Source organism: Triticum aestivum, chromosome 3A (genome assembly GCF_018294505.1).
Source record: "Triticum aestivum cultivar Chinese Spring chromosome 3A, IWGSC CS RefSeq v2.1, whole genome shotgun sequence".
NCBI classification, from domain to species: Eukaryota; Viridiplantae; Streptophyta; class Magnoliopsida; order Poales; family Poaceae; genus Triticum; species Triticum aestivum.
The window spans coordinates 25,507,880-25,525,803 of NC_057800.1; the positions used below are offsets into that span (position 1 = coordinate 25,507,880).

Consider the following 17,924-nt stretch of genomic DNA (forward strand, 5'->3'; position numbering starts at 1 on the left):
CTGATACTCAAACCCTTAAATTCATACACAAACATGCAACGTGAATCAGCACATGTAATTTCATAGTTCATACGGGACATAGGACGTTGTTCGTGCATGGCGTATGAGACTAGACATAGGAGTGACTAACATAGGGGAGTTCATCATATTTTTTTTGTAGAAAGGAGGCGATTGCCCGGCTTAGAGTTCATCATACATGACACTGAACTACCAAAGTTTTGCATCTTCTACTTCATAGGACTGTAGAGAATGTTCAACCACGGCCACCCTTGCCCTTGACCTAGTCCTCGTGGTCGAGGAAGTGACGGTCGAAGAAGCAATAAGGGTTGAGGCGGAACTACTCGATGCCGTAGCTGGATGTGTCGGACGTGGCACTGGGCATGTTCAGATCCTCCTCTTTGGTGGAAGTCCAGTGAAGGCACGAACGGCCCGGGATTGCTTGATCGCGAGGGCCCGAGCAGCCCGGGCTTTCCGTTGGACAGTATGCGGGCACGGTAATCCTCGTCGTCGGCCGCCACTACGCGACACACCTTCTCCCTATCATGACCGGCATGCCGAGCCTTGACCACGGACGCGCGTCCGCAACTTTCACCCCTGGAGCATCTATGGCACTGAGCATTGCTCCCACTGGCCTCAGAGTCCAAGCCCAACGTCGCGGGGACAAGTACCTAGAGCCTAGGATACACTGAGCTGGGGTGTCGGAGCCTTCTGCCGGAGACAAGCTCAGCCGCACTCGCCAGCTGCAGAGACAAAGCGTCCGCTCGACGCGCTGTCACCGTTGGATCCCACCTGGAGTGGAGATGGAGGTGACTGGCTAGTGGATCCGTGGTTGGGCGGCTCCCAGGCCAAAGCTCCGTTATCCTCCAGGGAACGGCGGACTCCAACCAGGAGGGCTCTCTCCTCCTCGTCTGAGCACGCCATGGTGGATGGATCCTAGTCAGTGGATCTGTACCAGTCAGACTCAGGTCTGCTATCAGAGCTGGCCATCATGGAGCGGAAGGGGGGACTAGAGAGTGGAGTGGAGTGTTCGAGAGTGAGGACTAGAACTTTGTCCAGGGTGTCGACGGGGTGGGGTATATGTAGCATCGAATTGGTCCAGCATGCGCCGGTTCGGTGTGACAAACGGGCCTAGACATCTCCAAGCCGCCCCATATCCACCCTACATATAGGCTGGACATGAGGGTTTCGGACAACCGATACATTTAGGAGGGAAGGCGGGAGGGTCCGTTAGGGTGGTCTTTTTGAGTCTGGGCGGTGTCAGAGGAGTCCGTCTCGACGTTTAGGAGAGAAGTTGGGAGTTCGATTTAATGCTCTTACTTCACGTACTACTCCCTAGAGGAGAAGTATAGGCTATCAAGTAATTAGCTAGCTAGCGAGCTAGATGCACACAAGGTATTGTGAACTATCCATTTGTAATACATGATAAGTCAATATTCTTGTTAAAACAAATACATAAATAGATGCTACAATCAACTATAACGTGTGCAAAATAAAATGTAAGCATGTTCTTCATTTACATTTTGAAAACAATAAAACATATGAATCATGTGCTAATGTAATGTTTAAAAAAGAGAAAAATTATTAGATTGAAGTCAAGAGAATGCCATTTTTAATAAAAGAAAGTGAAGCATGAATTATATAGATTTGCTCCAAGTGTCCAACACATATACCATTCATGCTCATGCAAAAAGTTTGCGTAGCCCAGAGACTGATAGGTACACATATTGTACTTATAGTTACCAGATTTCTATGCCAATTCATTGAGCTGTGAAAATTCCCACAAGATCATCAAAGCTACATCAATCACTTGTTTAGTAACCATATTCTATCTAATCATGCTAAGAGGATGCTTGGATACGTTTTAGTCCCATGACTAAAAGTAGTGGGACTAAAACTTGTTAGCATCACCCATGCTTGGATCCAAATACTAAAGAGACTAAAATCAAGTTATTGAGCATTTATTATCCTCCAAACCCTCCAATCCAGAACTCGCATGTGTTAAAGGAGAGGAATTAAATGAGGAGAGAGAGGGCTAATACATATTTTAGTAGGTTTCATATGACTAAAAAAATTTAGCCTCAAGACTAGTCCTAGCCTCTCTTTAGTCATGGGTGCTTGGAACTTTAGCCTCTAAAAAAGACTATTTTTACTCAGACTAAAAATAATACCTTGGATCCAAGCACCCTCTAAAGGTAACTCTTGACACTTTATTTAACAAAATGTAGAGAAGACACACAAACATAGGGAGACTCGACTTTTGTTTGACAAAAAAGAGATATCCCTCTCCGATTTCCATTATTAGAAATCTCGTTTCGGCTAGATCACCAAGGAAACAACAGAAAACTAAACAACCTACTATCTAATAATGAGACAGGGACTGAACTAAATAAAAAAACACAAGGTTGTGCAACGTGAGCGCTTTATTTATAGCCACATAACTTTGTAAGTCTTTCATTTCATTGCTTACCTAAGAGCATCTCCAACGGCCGTACAAAAATCTCGCGCCCAATAAAAATTATAGCACGCCACTTTAGCACTTTTAGTGTGCCGGGACCAACATTGCTTTAACATACGCCTAAAAATGCGCGTCTAAAAAGCATACAGTGCAAATTGTGAAGCGCGCGTAATCTGGAGCCCAAAATATGCTGCGCGCGATAGCATTTTTCAGCGCGCGCCCAAAAGTTTTTAGCGCTATAACATCTGCTGGAGTTGTTGGGCACCCAAAAAAAACTAATTTTTAGTCCGCGGAGCTTTTTTTGGGCGCCTGTTGGAGATGCTCTAAGCTATGGCTTTAGCTTTAGTACTGTTGGATAAATCATGTAAAGTTCTTAGGATTTCATATAATGAACGATTATCATATTTATAAAAAGAACTTTCAAAATAGAAGTGTGGTCCACAAAGTAAAGTATTTTAAGATCATCATCCTCTACTTCTCTAATGCATGGTATAAAATTGGGTAGGAGTATTAGCAAGAGTAGTTCATATCTGAACTTTTGAAGGAACACATGCATGAGCATTAAATGAAGAGTAATGAACTGGCTGTGATGGGATCAATTCAAACTTGTGAGGATTAGTTTGTGCGTCATACATATATAGTAGGTTTCAGTGTGCATATGCATAGTACAATAACAGGACTGTCTCTTACGGTACAGAAACCATCGACCGAAGTACAGTATATATAAACACCAGGTGATTACCGATCAACCGATGATATGACACCCTCCAAATTAAGTAGACGCACTGCTCGGCGTAGACAGGGTGAGCTCCAGGTTCAGTTCAGCGAGGAACCAGCTGCTGTCGGCGTCCGATGATGCGCAGGCTCTGCGGCTTCCGGCGTCCGACACTGCACTGTCGTCGTAAGGACGACCGGGGCGCTCGTCGCGTACTTGGTTTGGCACCGCCCTCCGCAGATGCTCGCCGGGTTGTGTTGGTTGATCATGTGACGAGGCTAGCAAAGCCTGCAGTAGCACACGATGGCTGTCGGGATCGGCGCCGCCGGCCGCGCGCCTCCTCATCGCCGGCGAACCCCAGTGGGCCTCCACCTCCTCGCCCGTCCTCCCAGGCAGCCTCCCGGCGATGATGGACCAGCTGGATAGATATATTCGTGATTCGTCATCAGCAGAACATATACAGAAGCTAGTACGTAGCTAGGATCGATATATGCATGAGTCTTAGGCACGTAGATATATACCGGTTTCCGAGCAAAGCGTGCAGCTTGATGAGGAGGTCCTCCTCGTCCTCGGAGAAGCTCGTCGTCGTCCCAGCGAGTAGTCCCCTGGTAGCCGTAGTCGGCTTCAGCGACCGCGCATCACTACTAGCAGTAGTCAGGCGCTCTGTGACAAGCTTCGGCCGGCGGCGGCGCCATTGCCGGCCGCGACTCGCCGTCATCGGCTGCCTGCTCGGACTGCGTCGTGGCTCCCTCATGGCTAGCTAGTAGCTGGTACGTGCTAGCTTGCGATGGTTAGGTCGACTTAGATATAGGGTTAGATAGCTAGGGTCGAAGGTGGAGAAGATGAGGTGTGTGTGGCAATGTTGGCATATAAAGCGTGCGTGCATGAGCTTATTTTTGGCAGTTGACCGGAAGTAACAGCAAGACCGGCCGGTTGGATCGCTGCAGCTGTACTAAGCTAGCTAGCTAGCTAGCCACGCCCACGCGCGTGCGCTGCCTCTTTTGTTAGTTGCGGCTTGTGGCATCGTGTGCTGCGTGCATGCGCGCACGTACGTACTGGTACTACTGTAGCATGCATGCCGCCTTACGGTCGGCAGCACCGTACCTACCCGCAAATATCACTCACAGGTCCCCTACCATATGCCTATAATATCTGGTACTGTGCAACCACAATGCCGCTTTATTTTCGGCCACATATGAGATAGCCCAAGTGAAAAAGGAAAAGAAATATATGTTTTTGTCTCTCAATTTATATTTTATTCTCTTTGAACTGAATATCTAGGAGTTGGTTCCTATAATATATTTTTCTAGTTTTTTAAATAAAGTCAGGTACAACACCAAAAGTATTCAGAACTAGCTAAAAAGTAAAGAAAAAGTTTGGTGGTTTCGGAACCTCGATTTAGTTTTGCTCGGCTGACACTCAAACGGATGATTTTGTACTAGATACATCCGTCTAAACGTCAACTAAATCCGGACGGAGGGAGTATTATGTTTGAGATGCTCTGTGTCTTCTGGTGGTGAACGTTGCTAATATATCTGGATACCTTTCACAAGAGAAGTAAGAAAGACAATTGTCAAAAAATAAGTAAAGAAAAATAAAGTGCCAAGTACTAAAACACCAAATTCCTTTCTAAAGGCACCCATGCCCATCCAGCCAATTACGCACGGCCACCTCACCCCGTATCCCTGATATAGCAGACAATTCGGTTTCCTGTTTGAGAATCTCTGGTATTTCTCTCACCTGGTCCCACCAACTTTTTGTCACACAAATGTACGCATTGCCCATGGTTGCACATTCTCTCTCATATATCCCTCTTTCATAGCATTTTATTTCTAACGGGCTTTTAGATGCTTCATCTATTTTAAATACAATTTTGTCTTCATTTGTTAATACATTTGTAATCCTAGCGACAAGACATTTCCAACAAGACCAATATTGGATATATTTTTTACAGTCTTGTAAATTTCACTATTCCAACCCCGCAAAAACAAAATTTTCACTGTTCCAATAAATTGATTGAAATAATGTCACAACCTAGCTAGTCATGCATTAGAGTGTTGCATCATGTCTATCTTTCATCAGAAACTTGGAATCGGGGTCCTGACAGCGTTGGCATCAGAGCCGGACTGCCTGCCTATAGGTTCGCTAAGCCAAACTGGTCGATGTCGAGTCTAGAAATGCTTTAGTTATATGTAGGGAAATTGATTGTGGGAGGGACGTAAGGCTCTTTTACTCCTTTACCTTATGCCCTCTGATCTGTGTCATTCTCTTCTCATTCTACGTGGGTTAAGGACTAGGCTCTCTTCTCTCTATCAGGTTCACGTGTTACTAATCCGTAGTAACTTATAGGATTGTTGATTACCAGCCTCAGTTTAGTTTCTACCACTTTAGTATGTTATCAGTTGAATCAGAACATTGACATGATGTTGTTGAGTAGTTTTGCAATCTGTTGTGAATGTCTCAAATCTGTTCCTGAGCATTTATAGTTGTTATGCTGTCCGATTTTCCCTAGAAATTCTAATGTCTTTGCATTGTGGTTGTGCTTTCAGATGGCCACTCGTGGTCAAAACCAAGTGGTTCGCCTGACCCGGTGCCTCGATGTGCCCGGTCATACGGCTATGTTAGTCCGGGTAATGATCGAGACCGGTTACCGTTGGTATCCTGAATACACTGTCGAAGAGCAATTCCGAGACTTTAATCAAAGCCAATATTTCTGCACTGTCAGGATATTTCCTTCTTATCCTGGATCTACCGAGCCCCTCCACTCTTCCTATGGACTCGGGGTTACTGTTGAGATGGCTGTGCAGGATGCTGCCTATTCCATGATGACCATCATGCGAGTCAGGACTGGCCTGCTTCGGAACACCGACTTCCGTTATATGCCAGCTTCACTTCCAGGAGCGCAAGGGTATCTCCAGGCTATCTATGCTGACTCCACTTAGGAGGACTCACTAACTCGCACCACTGCCGAGATGCTCGAGGATAAGGGCCGAGAGAATCGGGCCTTGAGACTGGAGCTTTTCAACACCCGTGCTGATCATTGGGCCACGTTGACTCGGTTTGCACCGGCTGTGCAAGCTGGATGTATGGATACGAGGGATCTGTATCCTGTGAGATCTGCTCTGCCACCCAGGTTCACTCCGAGGCCATCCTTTGAGGCGCCTCGCCCCAACCAGCAGTATACACCGCCCAAGACCTATGGTGCCCCGCTGCTAATGCTGCTCCACGCCCCAATGTGATAACTTGTTTCAAGTGTGGGGAGACGGGTCACTACATCTGCGAGTGTCCCCAAAACAACCCCAACCAGTTCGAAAAGTCTGTTGGCCGTGGCAAGCCAGTGGGAAAGGTGCTCTACGCCAAGCCAGCCACCACTGCTCGTGGCCATGTCAACTACGTTTCAGCTGAGGAGACTCATGAGGACCCCAACGTCGTTCTCGGTACGCTCCTTGTTAATTGCCATCCGGCAACTGTTCTCTTTGATACTGGAGCATCTCATTCATTTATTTCTGAGAGCTATGCTCGATTGCACAACACCACATTTAGTGACATGCCCACCTCCATGGAAATTCAAACTCCTGGTTCTAGATGGCAAACCTCTAGAATAAGTAATGGAAATGAAATTCTTGTCGACAGATTGGTCATCCTTGCATCACTAATAGCTCTCAAGTCCTCGGACATAAACATCATCTTGGGTATGGACTGGATGTCAGCCCATTACGCTAAGATTGATTGCTCCACTAGAACTGTTCAACTCACCCATCCATCGGGCAAGACAGTCAATGTTTTGACTTGAGTGTCTGAGCGTCAGCTTTACTCCTTAAATGCCAACCCCCTTCCAGACCTTGAAGATATTCCGGTAGTCCGTGACTTCCCGGATGTTTTTCCAGAGGAACTGCCAGGTGTTCCACCTGACAAAGATGTCGAGTTCGTAATAGACCTTGTTCCAGGAACCGTCCCAATCTTTAGAAGACCTTATAAAATGGCACCCCTAGAACTAGCCGAGCTTAAGAAACAACTCGATGAGTCCTTGCAAAAGGGTTTCATCCATCCTAGTTCTTCTCCATGGGCTTGCCCCATCCTCTTCGTCAAGAAGAAGGATGGAACGGATCGGATGGTTGTAGATTACCGACCTGTCAATTTGGTCACCATCAAGAACAAGTATCCGCTCCCCAGGATCAACGACCTGTATGATCAGCTCGCTAGATCCTCAGTCTTTTCCAAGATGGATTTGAGGTTGGGCTACCATCAAATCAAAATCAAGAACGGGGACATTCCTAAAACGGCCTTTGTTACTCGTTATGGCCAATACGAGTACACAGTCATGTCCTTCGGCCTAACCAATGCTCCAGCCACCTTCTCTCGGTTAATGAACTCGATCTTCATGGAGTATTTGGATAAATTCGTCGTGGTTTACCTCGATGATATACTCATCTACTCCAAGAATGAGGAGGAACATGCCGAACATCTAAGGCTAGTATTGATGAAACTTCGAGAGCATCGCCTTTATGCCAAATTCTCTAAGTGCGAATTCTGGCTGCCAGAAGTGACCTATCTAGGCCATGTAATCTCTGGTAAGGGCATTGCTATCAATCCTGAGCGAGTTCAAGCCGTCCTTGACTGGACTCCACCTAAAACGGTCAAGCAAGTTCGGAGTTTCCTTGGTTTAGTGAGCTATTGCCGCCGCTTCGTCGAGAATTTCTCCAAGGTTGCTAAGCCTCTAACTGAACTGCTCAAGAAAGATAAGAAGTTCGAGTGGACCCCCCAGTGCGAGTTCAGCTTTCAGGAACTGAAAAGACGCCTGACATCTGCTCCCGTACTTGTACCACCAGATTTCTCTAAGGACTTTGTTATCTATTGCGATGCCTCGCGACAAGAACTAGGTTGCATACTCATGCAAGATCGTCATGTGATTGCCTACGCTTCTCGACAGTTGCGTCCACATGAGGATAACTATCCCACACATGATCTAGAGCTTGCAGCAGTGGTCCATGCACTCAAAACCTGGCGACATTACCTTCTCGGTAATCGTTGCGAAATTTACACCGATCACCAAACTCTGAAATATATCTTCACCCAACCAGATTTGAATCTCAGGCAAAGACGTTGGGTCGAGTTGATTACGGATTACGATTTAGGAATAACTTACACCCCAGGCAAAGCCAATGTCATGGCTGATGCACTAAGTCGTAAATCCTATTGTAACAACCTGATGTTACAACAAAGTCAACCACTTCTCCACGAGGAATTTCGTAAGCTTAACCTTCACATTGTTCCTCGAGGATTCCTTTCCACCTTGGTGGCGAAACCTACCCTTACGGATCAGATCATCAAGGCACAGAAGGTAGATCCGGGAATCTCCCGCATCAAGAGAAACATCAAGAAAGGAGTCGCAGATTGTTTCTCCATTGATGACCAAGGTGTCGTGTTCTTTGGAGACCGTCTAGTGGTTCCCAAGGTACGCAACTTGAGGCGATTGATCCTTAAGGAAGCTCATGAATCCCCTCTCACCATTCATCCCGGTAGTACCAAAATGTATCAAGACCTACGCCAGAGGTTCTAGTGGACTAGGATGAAGAGAGAAATCGCTCAATACATTGCTAATTGCGACGTCTGTCATCGTGTTAAAGCAGAGCATCAACGGCCTGCTGGCACCCTTCAACCGTTGGCTATTCCGAATGGAAATGGGATAAAATTGGCATGGATTGCATTACCGGGTTTCCCAGGACCAAGAGAGGGAATAATGCTATGTTCATCGTTGTCGATCGTCTTTCCAAAGTAGCCCACTTCCTACCCGTTCGTGAGAGTATAACTACTAGCCAACTAGCTGACTTGTACATCTCCCGAATAGTGTCTCTTCATGGTGTTCCATTGGAGATTAACTCAGACCGTGGAAGTCTCTTCACCTCTCGATTTTGGGAAAGTTTCCAAAATGCTATGGGAACTCGTCTCTCCTTTATCACCGCTTTCCATCCTCAATCAAGTGGTCAAGTAGAACGAGTCAATCAAATTCTGGAGGATATGCTCCGAGCTTCTGTCATTGCTTTTGGTATGAATTGGGAGAAGTGCCTTCCATTCGCCAAGTTCGCTTATAACAATAGTTATCAAGCTAGCCTGGGCAAAGCTCCTTTCGAAGTTCTCTATGGACGAAAATGTCGAACGCCTCTTAACTGGTCAGAAACCGGGGAAAGACAACTCTTTGGCCCGGACATGATTCAGGAAGCAGAAGAGCAGGTTCACATTATTCGTGAGAAATTGAAAACAGCCCAATCTCGTCAAAAGAGCCAATATGACCGCAAGCATAAGCCTATGTCTTATGAAGTTGGCGAGAAGGCTTACCTTCGGGTTACTTCTTTGAAGGGAACCCATCGATTCGGTATCAAAGGCAAATTGGCTCCTCGTTACATTGGACCCTTTCGCATTCTTGCCAAACGAGGGGAAGTTGCCTACCAGTTGGAACTACCTCCGCATCTTTCCAGAGTTCATGATGTCTTCCACGTTTCTCAACTCAGGCGTTGCTTCTTGGATCCTATCCGTGGAGTGGACCACGAAACGCTTGGCCTCCAAGATAATCTCACATATCGAGAATATCCCGTTCGTATCCTTGATCAAGCCGAGCGTACCACTCGACGCTAGAATATCAAGTTTCTCAAGGTTCAATGGTCACACCATTCCGAGCAAGAAGCTACTTGGAAAAGGGAGGATTGTCTTCGACTTGAATACCCCACCTTCTTCCCGACGGATCCTAAATCTCGGGACGAGATTCTTTTGAGTGGGGGTGAGTTGTCACAACCTAGCTAGTCATGCATCAAAGTGTTGCATCATGTCTATCTTTCATCAGAAACTTGGAATCGGGTCCTGACAAATAAATTTGGAAAATACTAACAAATATTTTTTAAATCATTAAATTATTTTCAAAATGTATTGCTGTAAATTCAAATGATTTAAAAATACACATCAAAAGTGAACGAAAATATTGATTTCAATTAGTAACTATTAAAAAATGAATTCATATTTAAAATATGTTTTTTTATAAAAAAAGATTGCAAATAATTGAAACACTAATTTTAATTATCATTTTCCTAATTTGGAATATTTTTGAAACATATATCTTAGCAGTATTACCACATTTTTCCAATTTAACATACTTGAAATATTTCATAGCTCACATATTTGAAATATTTCTAAAAGATACTTCTCCATAACTTCAGTACATATTTAAATTTCACTTATATGAAATATTTCATCAGTCATATATTTCAGTACTTACAATATATGTCTCCTTAATTTCATTTATACTATTAGCTATCTCATTTTTCAATTAAAATGATCTCAAAATTCTAAAATGGGTTGATTCTACTATTGAGAAACAATAATTTTTATTATTTCCATCTAGTGATTTCAATTACTTCCATCCAGTGATTCCATTTGTTTGAAAAAGGGTGATTTCCAAATTATTTCACACCTGTGTTTCCATTATTTAAGACAAATGTGTATCAATAAGGTTAGAATGATTTTAATAAATGCATTTTAGTGAATTTACTTTTTTGGAATATTTAAACTATTTCACATCACTAAGATTTCACTTAATTTATTTATCAAAAAAGGTATATACTAATTTCAATACCTATTTTAGTTTCCCATCTTTAAATAATTACATAGATTGCATTTTTCACTTATTTGAAAATTTTCACATATTTCATATCTCCTTTTTTCAAATATCTCTAAAACACATATCTCAGTGATTTTAGTTCCTATTTCAATTTCAGTTATTTGAAATATTTTAACATACCAAATATTTAACTTATTTTGGAATATTTCATATATGTGAAATAAGTTTTTTTTGCATTATTATGAATTTGTTTACATATGTGAAATAAAATATTTTAAGTATTTCACTCCTTTAGATAGATCACTATTTCACCATATAACAAATTCACTTATTTTGAAATATTTCACATTGTGAAATAAGTTTGCCACTTCTTTCCTCTATTTTAATAGTTTACCAGATCATTATTTCACTAATTTGTTAATAGTTCACTTGTGTGAAATAAGTTACATCACATAGTTCATTATATCGCTAATTCCCATTCAAAATTTTGAAGTATTTAATATATCTGAAATAAGTGAAATATTTTTGTCTTATTACATCCATGTCCATTTATGAGTGAGATCTATTTCAGTATGTCACTTATTTCAATTATTTCATACCAGATATTTTAATTACTTCAAATGATTCCAACAAGACTTTCAGTTACTGATTTCTAGTTTCATTAACTTCACATATTCCATACATTAGTTTCAATGATTTTGGGATGGCTGACTAACTTCACACATTTTATGAACTTCCTTATGTCAAAGAATTTCATTTCTTGATCAATTTAATAATTGAAACATGTGTTCAATTTCATTTGAGATAATACAATGTATATGAAACTCATTTCAAATATTACTGAAACATAAAATTAAAATTAGTTCAAATGTATCCAAGATTGATCTTATTCTGAAGTTTTTTTGGTAAGAATTAAAATATAAAAAGGGGTTCAAAATCTAACTTTTGCTCAAAAAGATATCAATCAATCAAAAATATCCCAGGGTTGGGCTTTGGTTAGGGAGAAAGGAGAATGATTGTACATGCAAATCTCTCTCTCTCTCTCTCACACACACACACACTCACACACACACACACACACACGCACGCGCACAGACACACACACTTGCTGACAAAAGGAAGTGGTATGTGCATGCAACTGTACCCTTTGTGGGGCCTAGTAGTACCATTCTGCAAAAAAAATGGATACATGTGAGGACGAAAGTGTTCTTCTAATCCCGAGCTCAGATGCTCCAGGTATGAAAAGTAAAATCATAGAAAATAGAAAAACTACTCAAAAGGTTCTGATTTTTTTGCAAAAAATTGTTCAGTTTTCTACATGCATGTATGTTTTGGTGATGAAATTACATTTGTGGAGGTCTAGGCCAAAATAAAATAAAAACACTCCAAAATGCTTTCGAAAATAATCTTATTGGAGCATCGGATTCGCTTTTTCACACATGACATTAGGAATGCTTTTTATTCACGACAATTTGCACATATGTGCAATATTCAACAATGTTTGTGGCCAAAATAATTTTGAATGTTTTGGATTTTATACTTTTTTTATTTTACTGTACATGATGGTGCATCTGAGCTCGAGTGTAGAAATTCTATGTCCAATTCTCTTTGAACGTGGATATTGTGCTCTCGGGAGCACATGCTCCGTTTATTTCAGGAAAAAAAATGGAAGTTTAAAAAGTACAAAAAACTGGTATGTAGATTAGAATGGGTCATGTATCGTCAAGTTTTTTGTGATTTAAAAACATTACGTTTGTTGTCTAGATATAAAGTATGGCATTTTCCTGGTTTCAAAGAAGTGGTTGGTTTGTTAATTTTCTGCAGCGATCAATGAACAGTGATTTTCAAGAAATTTGAATGGAAACAAACTTGTGTCATTTGCATGTGAGATTTTATTGGGATCGTTTGGATTAGTGTTTCTATTAAAAAATGTAGTGCATGCTCCTTGAGCGCAGTCAGGAGTCGAAAGGTTTGTGCATAAAGGAAGCTTTGAGTTTCACAATGATGGCAGATTATTACTTTGCTCGCTGGTAAAATAAACAGTGTAAGTACAGTAGACCAGCTATATGCACTCATGATAGATGAAATTAACCCCCCAAACAAAACTCGGTATGTTCCGTTGGTGCACACATCTCAGTCAGGAGAATATCTTGTGCACCAATCCTTGTGGTGCTACTGGTGCACCAGTCATCGAAAATACACACTATAAGAGTCTGAAAAATCTAAAACTAATTTGGCACATACAAGAAACATATATCTACCGGGTCCTAAAATTTCAGATTCAAATCAGAACTAAAAATATAGAAACAAAAAAGTCAAATCATGTTATGAATAGTACCCATTTCAGATTGGGTCCTGAATTTGGCCCATTTACACAATCAATGTTGTATTTTTATTTTGTTTCTCAAGCTGTGACGTGGTTAATATATGTTATTGTGCACACTAAATTATTTTGAGATTTTTCTGAAACTTGTAGTTTGACATTTGAGAGTCCGGTGCACCGGTAGTACCACAAGGCTAGGTGCATCACATACCTTCCCCCTCTCAATCACCTACGCTCCCTTTTGCCTCCAGTATGCATGTGTTGCCAACAAGGGTTATTGCTACCACATGACACATGTGGTAAGCAATCCAAACAATTCAAAAAAAAACAAGGGTTGTTGCTATAGAGATGCTCACACGAGTGACTGTGTGTCAATCAAGGGCAAAAAAAAAACACCATGCATCCGTTGAACCACTTTCAAGGTTGAAGAGTGACAAAAAGTGTTTTGTTTTGCATATTAGGAGGTCAAGGCATCGAAGTTGGTGGACTGAAATTTGTGCCCAACAGAAACATGAAACAAGAGACCATGTTTTTTTTTCTGATTTCATTTCGCTATATTAAACTAGAATTACCTCTACCTGGGATGGGCACCTGTTCATGATTCGATTCACCAATTTAAACTACATCTTCAGGATCTGTTCTAACTAGAGTTGAACATTCCAGTGTCAGGCACTTTGAAAAACTCATAATGACTACATTTTAAAGCGATTGAGCCGAGCATGTGTGCCTGCCGAAAGAAATTCAGAGAGGAGCTGAAATGGACCCTCCACCGCGATCATAGAACGACCTTCTAATCTTTAGACGTCTCAGTGCAGGCATTCAAGATAGTTCGGTTGTGTTGTACTAGGGAAAATGTAAATCTAAAGGCAAGGATATGTACCGGGTAAGGATCCACCGTTCGTGTCTTCCCGGAGATTGGTGCAGCCAATTCGGGTATAAACCCGCAGATCCTTTTCCCCAAACAATACACCCTATACATCCTGACATACCAAAGTAATCCTCACAAGGGAGGTTGTTCATCCTGATAGCTTTTTGACCTTGACAAATTAAGTACCCAGTAGTAAATCGAAGTCCGGAGTAAATTAACTACTGAAAATAGCAGCTGCTGTACTCATGGGTCTTGTTTTTCTGAGAGTCAGGTTGTTCTTCCTGATACCAGCTGTTCTAACAAAGGTTGAAGGAACTTCAGGAAGGGCTGCCACCAACCCATCATCTAACTTGAAACTTCTAGAACCCAGAAAGAGGATATATATAACCACTGAAAAGCATAAGGTATGGTAATGACAAAAAAAATTGCTGAAAGAAGATCTTACTACTATTTACAGCCACAAAATCTGCTTGTGAAGTACAAATCAGGTAGATATGCACCAATGTCAACACAACAACCTAGCATAAACAAACATGCATCTGGCAAACAGCAAGTCATAAGCTGCACCTCATCAAAAGTTGAATGTCCAGTTTGATTGGTAGTTGGAGCAAGCAAGCAAAAGCAGCACCTACTCACTCTGGCAAACATGTGTATTCTGAGTAGATGCATATGTCACTCAACGCCAGACAGCAACATCAGAGAACCGACGATTTGAAAGCGCACAATGGCACATCAAGACATAAATGCTCTCAGAAATCAGCATAACACTTGTGTGGTGGAAGGAGAGCATCGCACCACCCCGTCTCAGAAACTGAAACAATTATTTGTTCTGAAAATGGCTTCGAGTACACATGCATCACTGCGTGTGTGTGCGTGTATGTCACGGGTGATGACGAGATAAATTTTATATATGTATGCTACGATTGTTGTGGAATATGTACCTGGGACTTCAAAATTTGCACGCTCCTATTTGTTAAAACTGATCTCTCCTGTACTAAATTGTCAAGCTAACTGGTGTACATATACTTTATCTTGCATTGGAGAAGAGGCATATGGCCGGCGACCAGAAGATCGGGCAGAATACAATCGTTGATGGCTCTTAAGATGATCAACTCCTTGTCTTCTTAGAGCATTTGGATTGATGCCTGCCTTGTGAGCAGCAATAACTCCAATAGCTTCCCAGTAGTTCTGGACATTGAGCTGGAGAGAAAACATTTGTCCATTGTCTAAGGATTTTTCAAATACAGATTGCATGGTATATCAGAAAGAAAATATAGAAGGACAGCAGATATATGCTACGTACCGCATCTATACTGAATTTATCAGGGGTGTCATCAAGCACCGTCTCATTTTCCTGAACGGTAATGATTAAGGGCTGCAGAATTAAAAGAAGAAAAAAAATCAAATTTAGATGACCTGATAAGTACAAAGGGTTGCATTGGGGTTCTATGATTAGCTTCACTAATCGCTTTGGCATACAGTGATGAACTAATCCAAACACTACATACATAATATACTGCATATGCAACTTAAATGGCAAGATACATCATGAGTAATATGAACAGGAGAAGTGTACCTTATTCTTTCTTGCAGTTCGAGAAAAGGCAAGTGCGCCATCACCTCCACAAGCATCTCTCGGAAGAATCACACTATCAACATCATTAGCCACTATGCAACCACTGTCAGAGGTTCCCTGCCTCCTTGTCACATACTGAGGAGCACTGCTTAACCCAGCAAGCACACATGGTAGAAAGGTATAACCAATCTGTTACAAAATAAGATCAAGAAGACAGGAGATGAAATTAATAAGCACTGCTTACTCCTTAGTATGAACAGGGATTCGCATATGTACTATAAAGTTGGTAAACTAGCTTATAACAATAGGGAACCATCTACAGTGATTGAGTTCTACCATTGTTATGCCATCAGCCTATCACTAAGCATATCACTTGTAATTATGTAACTCAATTATGCACAAACAATTCAGCATAACGGCATCAATACCTCTTCAGCAGCAGATCTTGGGGACACTGATGGGCTGAGTGGTGGGGACAACACCGCCGGAGCGTGGGCAGCAGGGATTTTGAATTCTTTCACAATTAGGTGACTGCTGATTGCCTCAACTCCTGCTAACAGATCAACTCCCTGCACGCATTGATATGGCCACATACAATCTGAGAAAGTTGGAGGTATATTTAAATTCTTGCTAGGAAACAAATCCATGATAGGTAGGAAGTGTTTCCCGCAAAATATAACCTCAGCAAGTCAGCATATATTTCAGCCAAATAAGCGGGTAACAACTTTGACATGTATGGAGAACATATGTACCAACATTATGAGTGTGTCTTAGGGTTCTAACCCGCAGGAGATATTTTAGATGAGTCAAACTATAAATTTACAAATCAAATCAATTCTCTAAGCAAGAAAAAAATGAGCAAAAGGATAATAATGCTGAACGCAAATATAAGATACTGCAAGGACAGTAAATATCATGAAAAGGAAATAAACGACTACTTGAGTAGACAAAAAATACCTTCCCTTCCCGATAGCAATCTGAATCTTCAGGATCATCGTCTGGAAAGCGCGCAACAACTGCCACAGCATTCACGCCAGCATGGTTCACTAGCGCGTCGACCGCTCTTAAAAGAGAATCAGAGTTCCCAACGCTCCCAGTTGATTTCCCACACTTTGGATCAAACCATGTCTTGATCTACACCATACATGAGTATTTCATCAAGCAACATTGAAGATTAGCAGATACCAAGGAATTAAGTTTGCCTTCTCAGCTACTACTTTCAGAACAGAATGTGCACCTCCAAAGGAGCGTCCGTGACAGTGTACTCTACAACAGGGAGGCCGAGCGAAGCCCTCGCCGCATCCGCGACCTGCAAGTGGCGGAGCTGGAGCTCTTCCTCGATCCCGGAGTCCAGCACCAAGCCTACCTAGGTTAAATGAGTTACAATGCGTCAATGTGCGAAGAAATTCATATCTCACACAGTTGCATCAACCTTGTTTCTGTACTCTTGTGGGTGTGTATGAGTTCAGTGTTCAGTAGTTCAGTGCCACTCACACTGACCTTGTTCTGGTGAACTGGCTGGAGAGCCCAGGCGCCCTCGGCGAACCGGTCGAGGGCGTATCCCTCCACGTAGAGCGTGTTGGGCATCGGCCAGTAAAGCATCGCGGCGTTGAGCACCTAGGGTGGGGTGGGGAGTGGAAGCAAAAAGCATCAGACTTTGAGCAGTGGAGCTCCGGCGGAGGAGCGATGGCAGGGTGTGGGAAGGGCCTGAACTTACGTTGGGGTGGGAGATGACGCAGTCGGAGACGGCGGCGAGGGCGCGCGCCACGGGGAGGGCGTCGCCGGCGAAGCCCCCGACGGCGGCGCCGACCCCCGTGGGGACCACCAGGACGGACGTGTAGGGCCTCCTGAAGCACGGGGGCCGCGCTTCGGCGGTGGGGCGGAGGGAATGTGGTCGGGCGCGAGCGCGGCGGCGCGGCGGCGGCGGGAGGCCGGCGGGGTGGAACGGTCGCGCGAGATGGAGCGCCATTGTTTTACCATGGCGAGTGAGGGGAGAGCGGGGAAATTGCAGGGGATAAGGTTGGACCGAACATGGCCCACCAGTTCGGCCCAGTAGTCGGCCTATCAGTCTTTACCTACACCACTCGGACCGTCAAACTAGGTGATTTCCCAGCGCGTTGCGGCGGGAATTTAAAGGTTAGTTTTCAGATATGAAGAAAATTATTTATCAAAAGCTACTTTTTTTAATGTAGAAATGTTTCATATTTGCACCGTGTGTAAACAAAGAGTATGAATGTGGTTTGCATGGGGCTGTAAAATAGTGTTAGCTTATGTTGACATGGCACAGTTGGTGAGATGGAAGGCCACATGTTGAGAGAATTAGAGTTAGCGATGATAAACTATTTAGGAATATTATATGATTCCGTGCTTGTTGCAGT

General features: G+C 42.8%; 2 protein-coding genes across 4 annotated transcripts; both read right to left on the bottom strand.

Annotated features, from left to right (window-relative positions):
* Nucleotides 1-3,134: 3,134 nt before the first annotated feature.
* On the bottom strand, nucleotides 3,135-3,931 carry LOC123057676 (transcription repressor MYB6-like). Its single transcript, XM_044480599.1, has 2 exons — nucleotides 3,692-3,931; nucleotides 3,135-3,588 (listed from the first exon to the last, which is right to left on the bottom strand). The coding sequence occupies exons 1-2, from the start codon at nucleotides 3,922-3,924 to the stop codon at nucleotides 3,228-3,230; spliced, it is 594 nt and encodes a 197-aa protein (XP_044336534.1). The 5' UTR covers nucleotides 3,925-3,931; the 3' UTR covers nucleotides 3,135-3,227.
* A 10,771-nt stretch (nucleotides 3,932-14,702) lies between these two features.
* Nucleotides 14,703-17,557, bottom strand: LOC123057677 (uncharacterized lipoprotein syc1174_c). Of its 3 annotated transcripts, none has more exons than XR_006426912.1 (9): nucleotides 17,264-17,557; nucleotides 17,047-17,163; nucleotides 16,784-16,912; nucleotides 16,504-16,680; nucleotides 15,975-16,115; nucleotides 15,547-15,735; nucleotides 15,274-15,345; nucleotides 14,912-15,170; nucleotides 14,703-14,781 (listed from the first exon to the last, which is right to left on the bottom strand). XR_006426912.1 is itself a non-coding variant. In XM_044480600.1 (8 exons), the coding sequence occupies exons 1-8, from the start codon at nucleotides 17,513-17,515 to the stop codon at nucleotides 14,973-14,975; spliced, it is 1,275 nt and encodes a 424-aa protein (XP_044336535.1). In that variant the 5' UTR covers nucleotides 17,516-17,557; the 3' UTR covers nucleotides 14,703-14,972. The 3 variants fall into 3 exon arrangements, 1 of the variants encoding a protein (XP_044336535.1); XR_006426911.1 differs by having other exon boundaries at nucleotides 14,703-14,829; XM_044480600.1 differs by having other exon boundaries at nucleotides 14,703-15,170.
* Nucleotides 17,558-17,924: the final 367 nt, after the last annotated feature.

Bases quoted from the DNA above. Each gene is read 5' to 3' on its own strand.
- LOC123057676 (XM_044480599.1), bottom strand. From the start codon at position 3,924: ATGAGGGAGCCACGACGCAGTCCGAGCAGGCAGCCGATGACGGCGAGT. The intron at 3,589-3,691 runs GTATATATCTAC...ATATCTATCCAG, and splicing joins CACGCTTTGCTCGGAAACCG to CTGGTCCATCATCGCCGGGA.
- LOC123057677 (XM_044480600.1), bottom strand. From the start codon at position 17,515: ATGGCGCTCCATCTCGCGCGACCGTTCCACCCCGCCGGCCTCCCGCCG. The intron at 16,681-16,783 runs GTGCACATTCTG...TGTATGGTGTAG, and splicing joins TCACGGACGCTCCTTTGGAG to ATCAAGACATGGTTTGATCC. The intron at 15,171-15,273 runs GTACGTAGCATA...TTTTCTCTCCAG, and splicing joins ATAAATTCAGTATAGATGCG to CTCAATGTCCAGAACTACTG.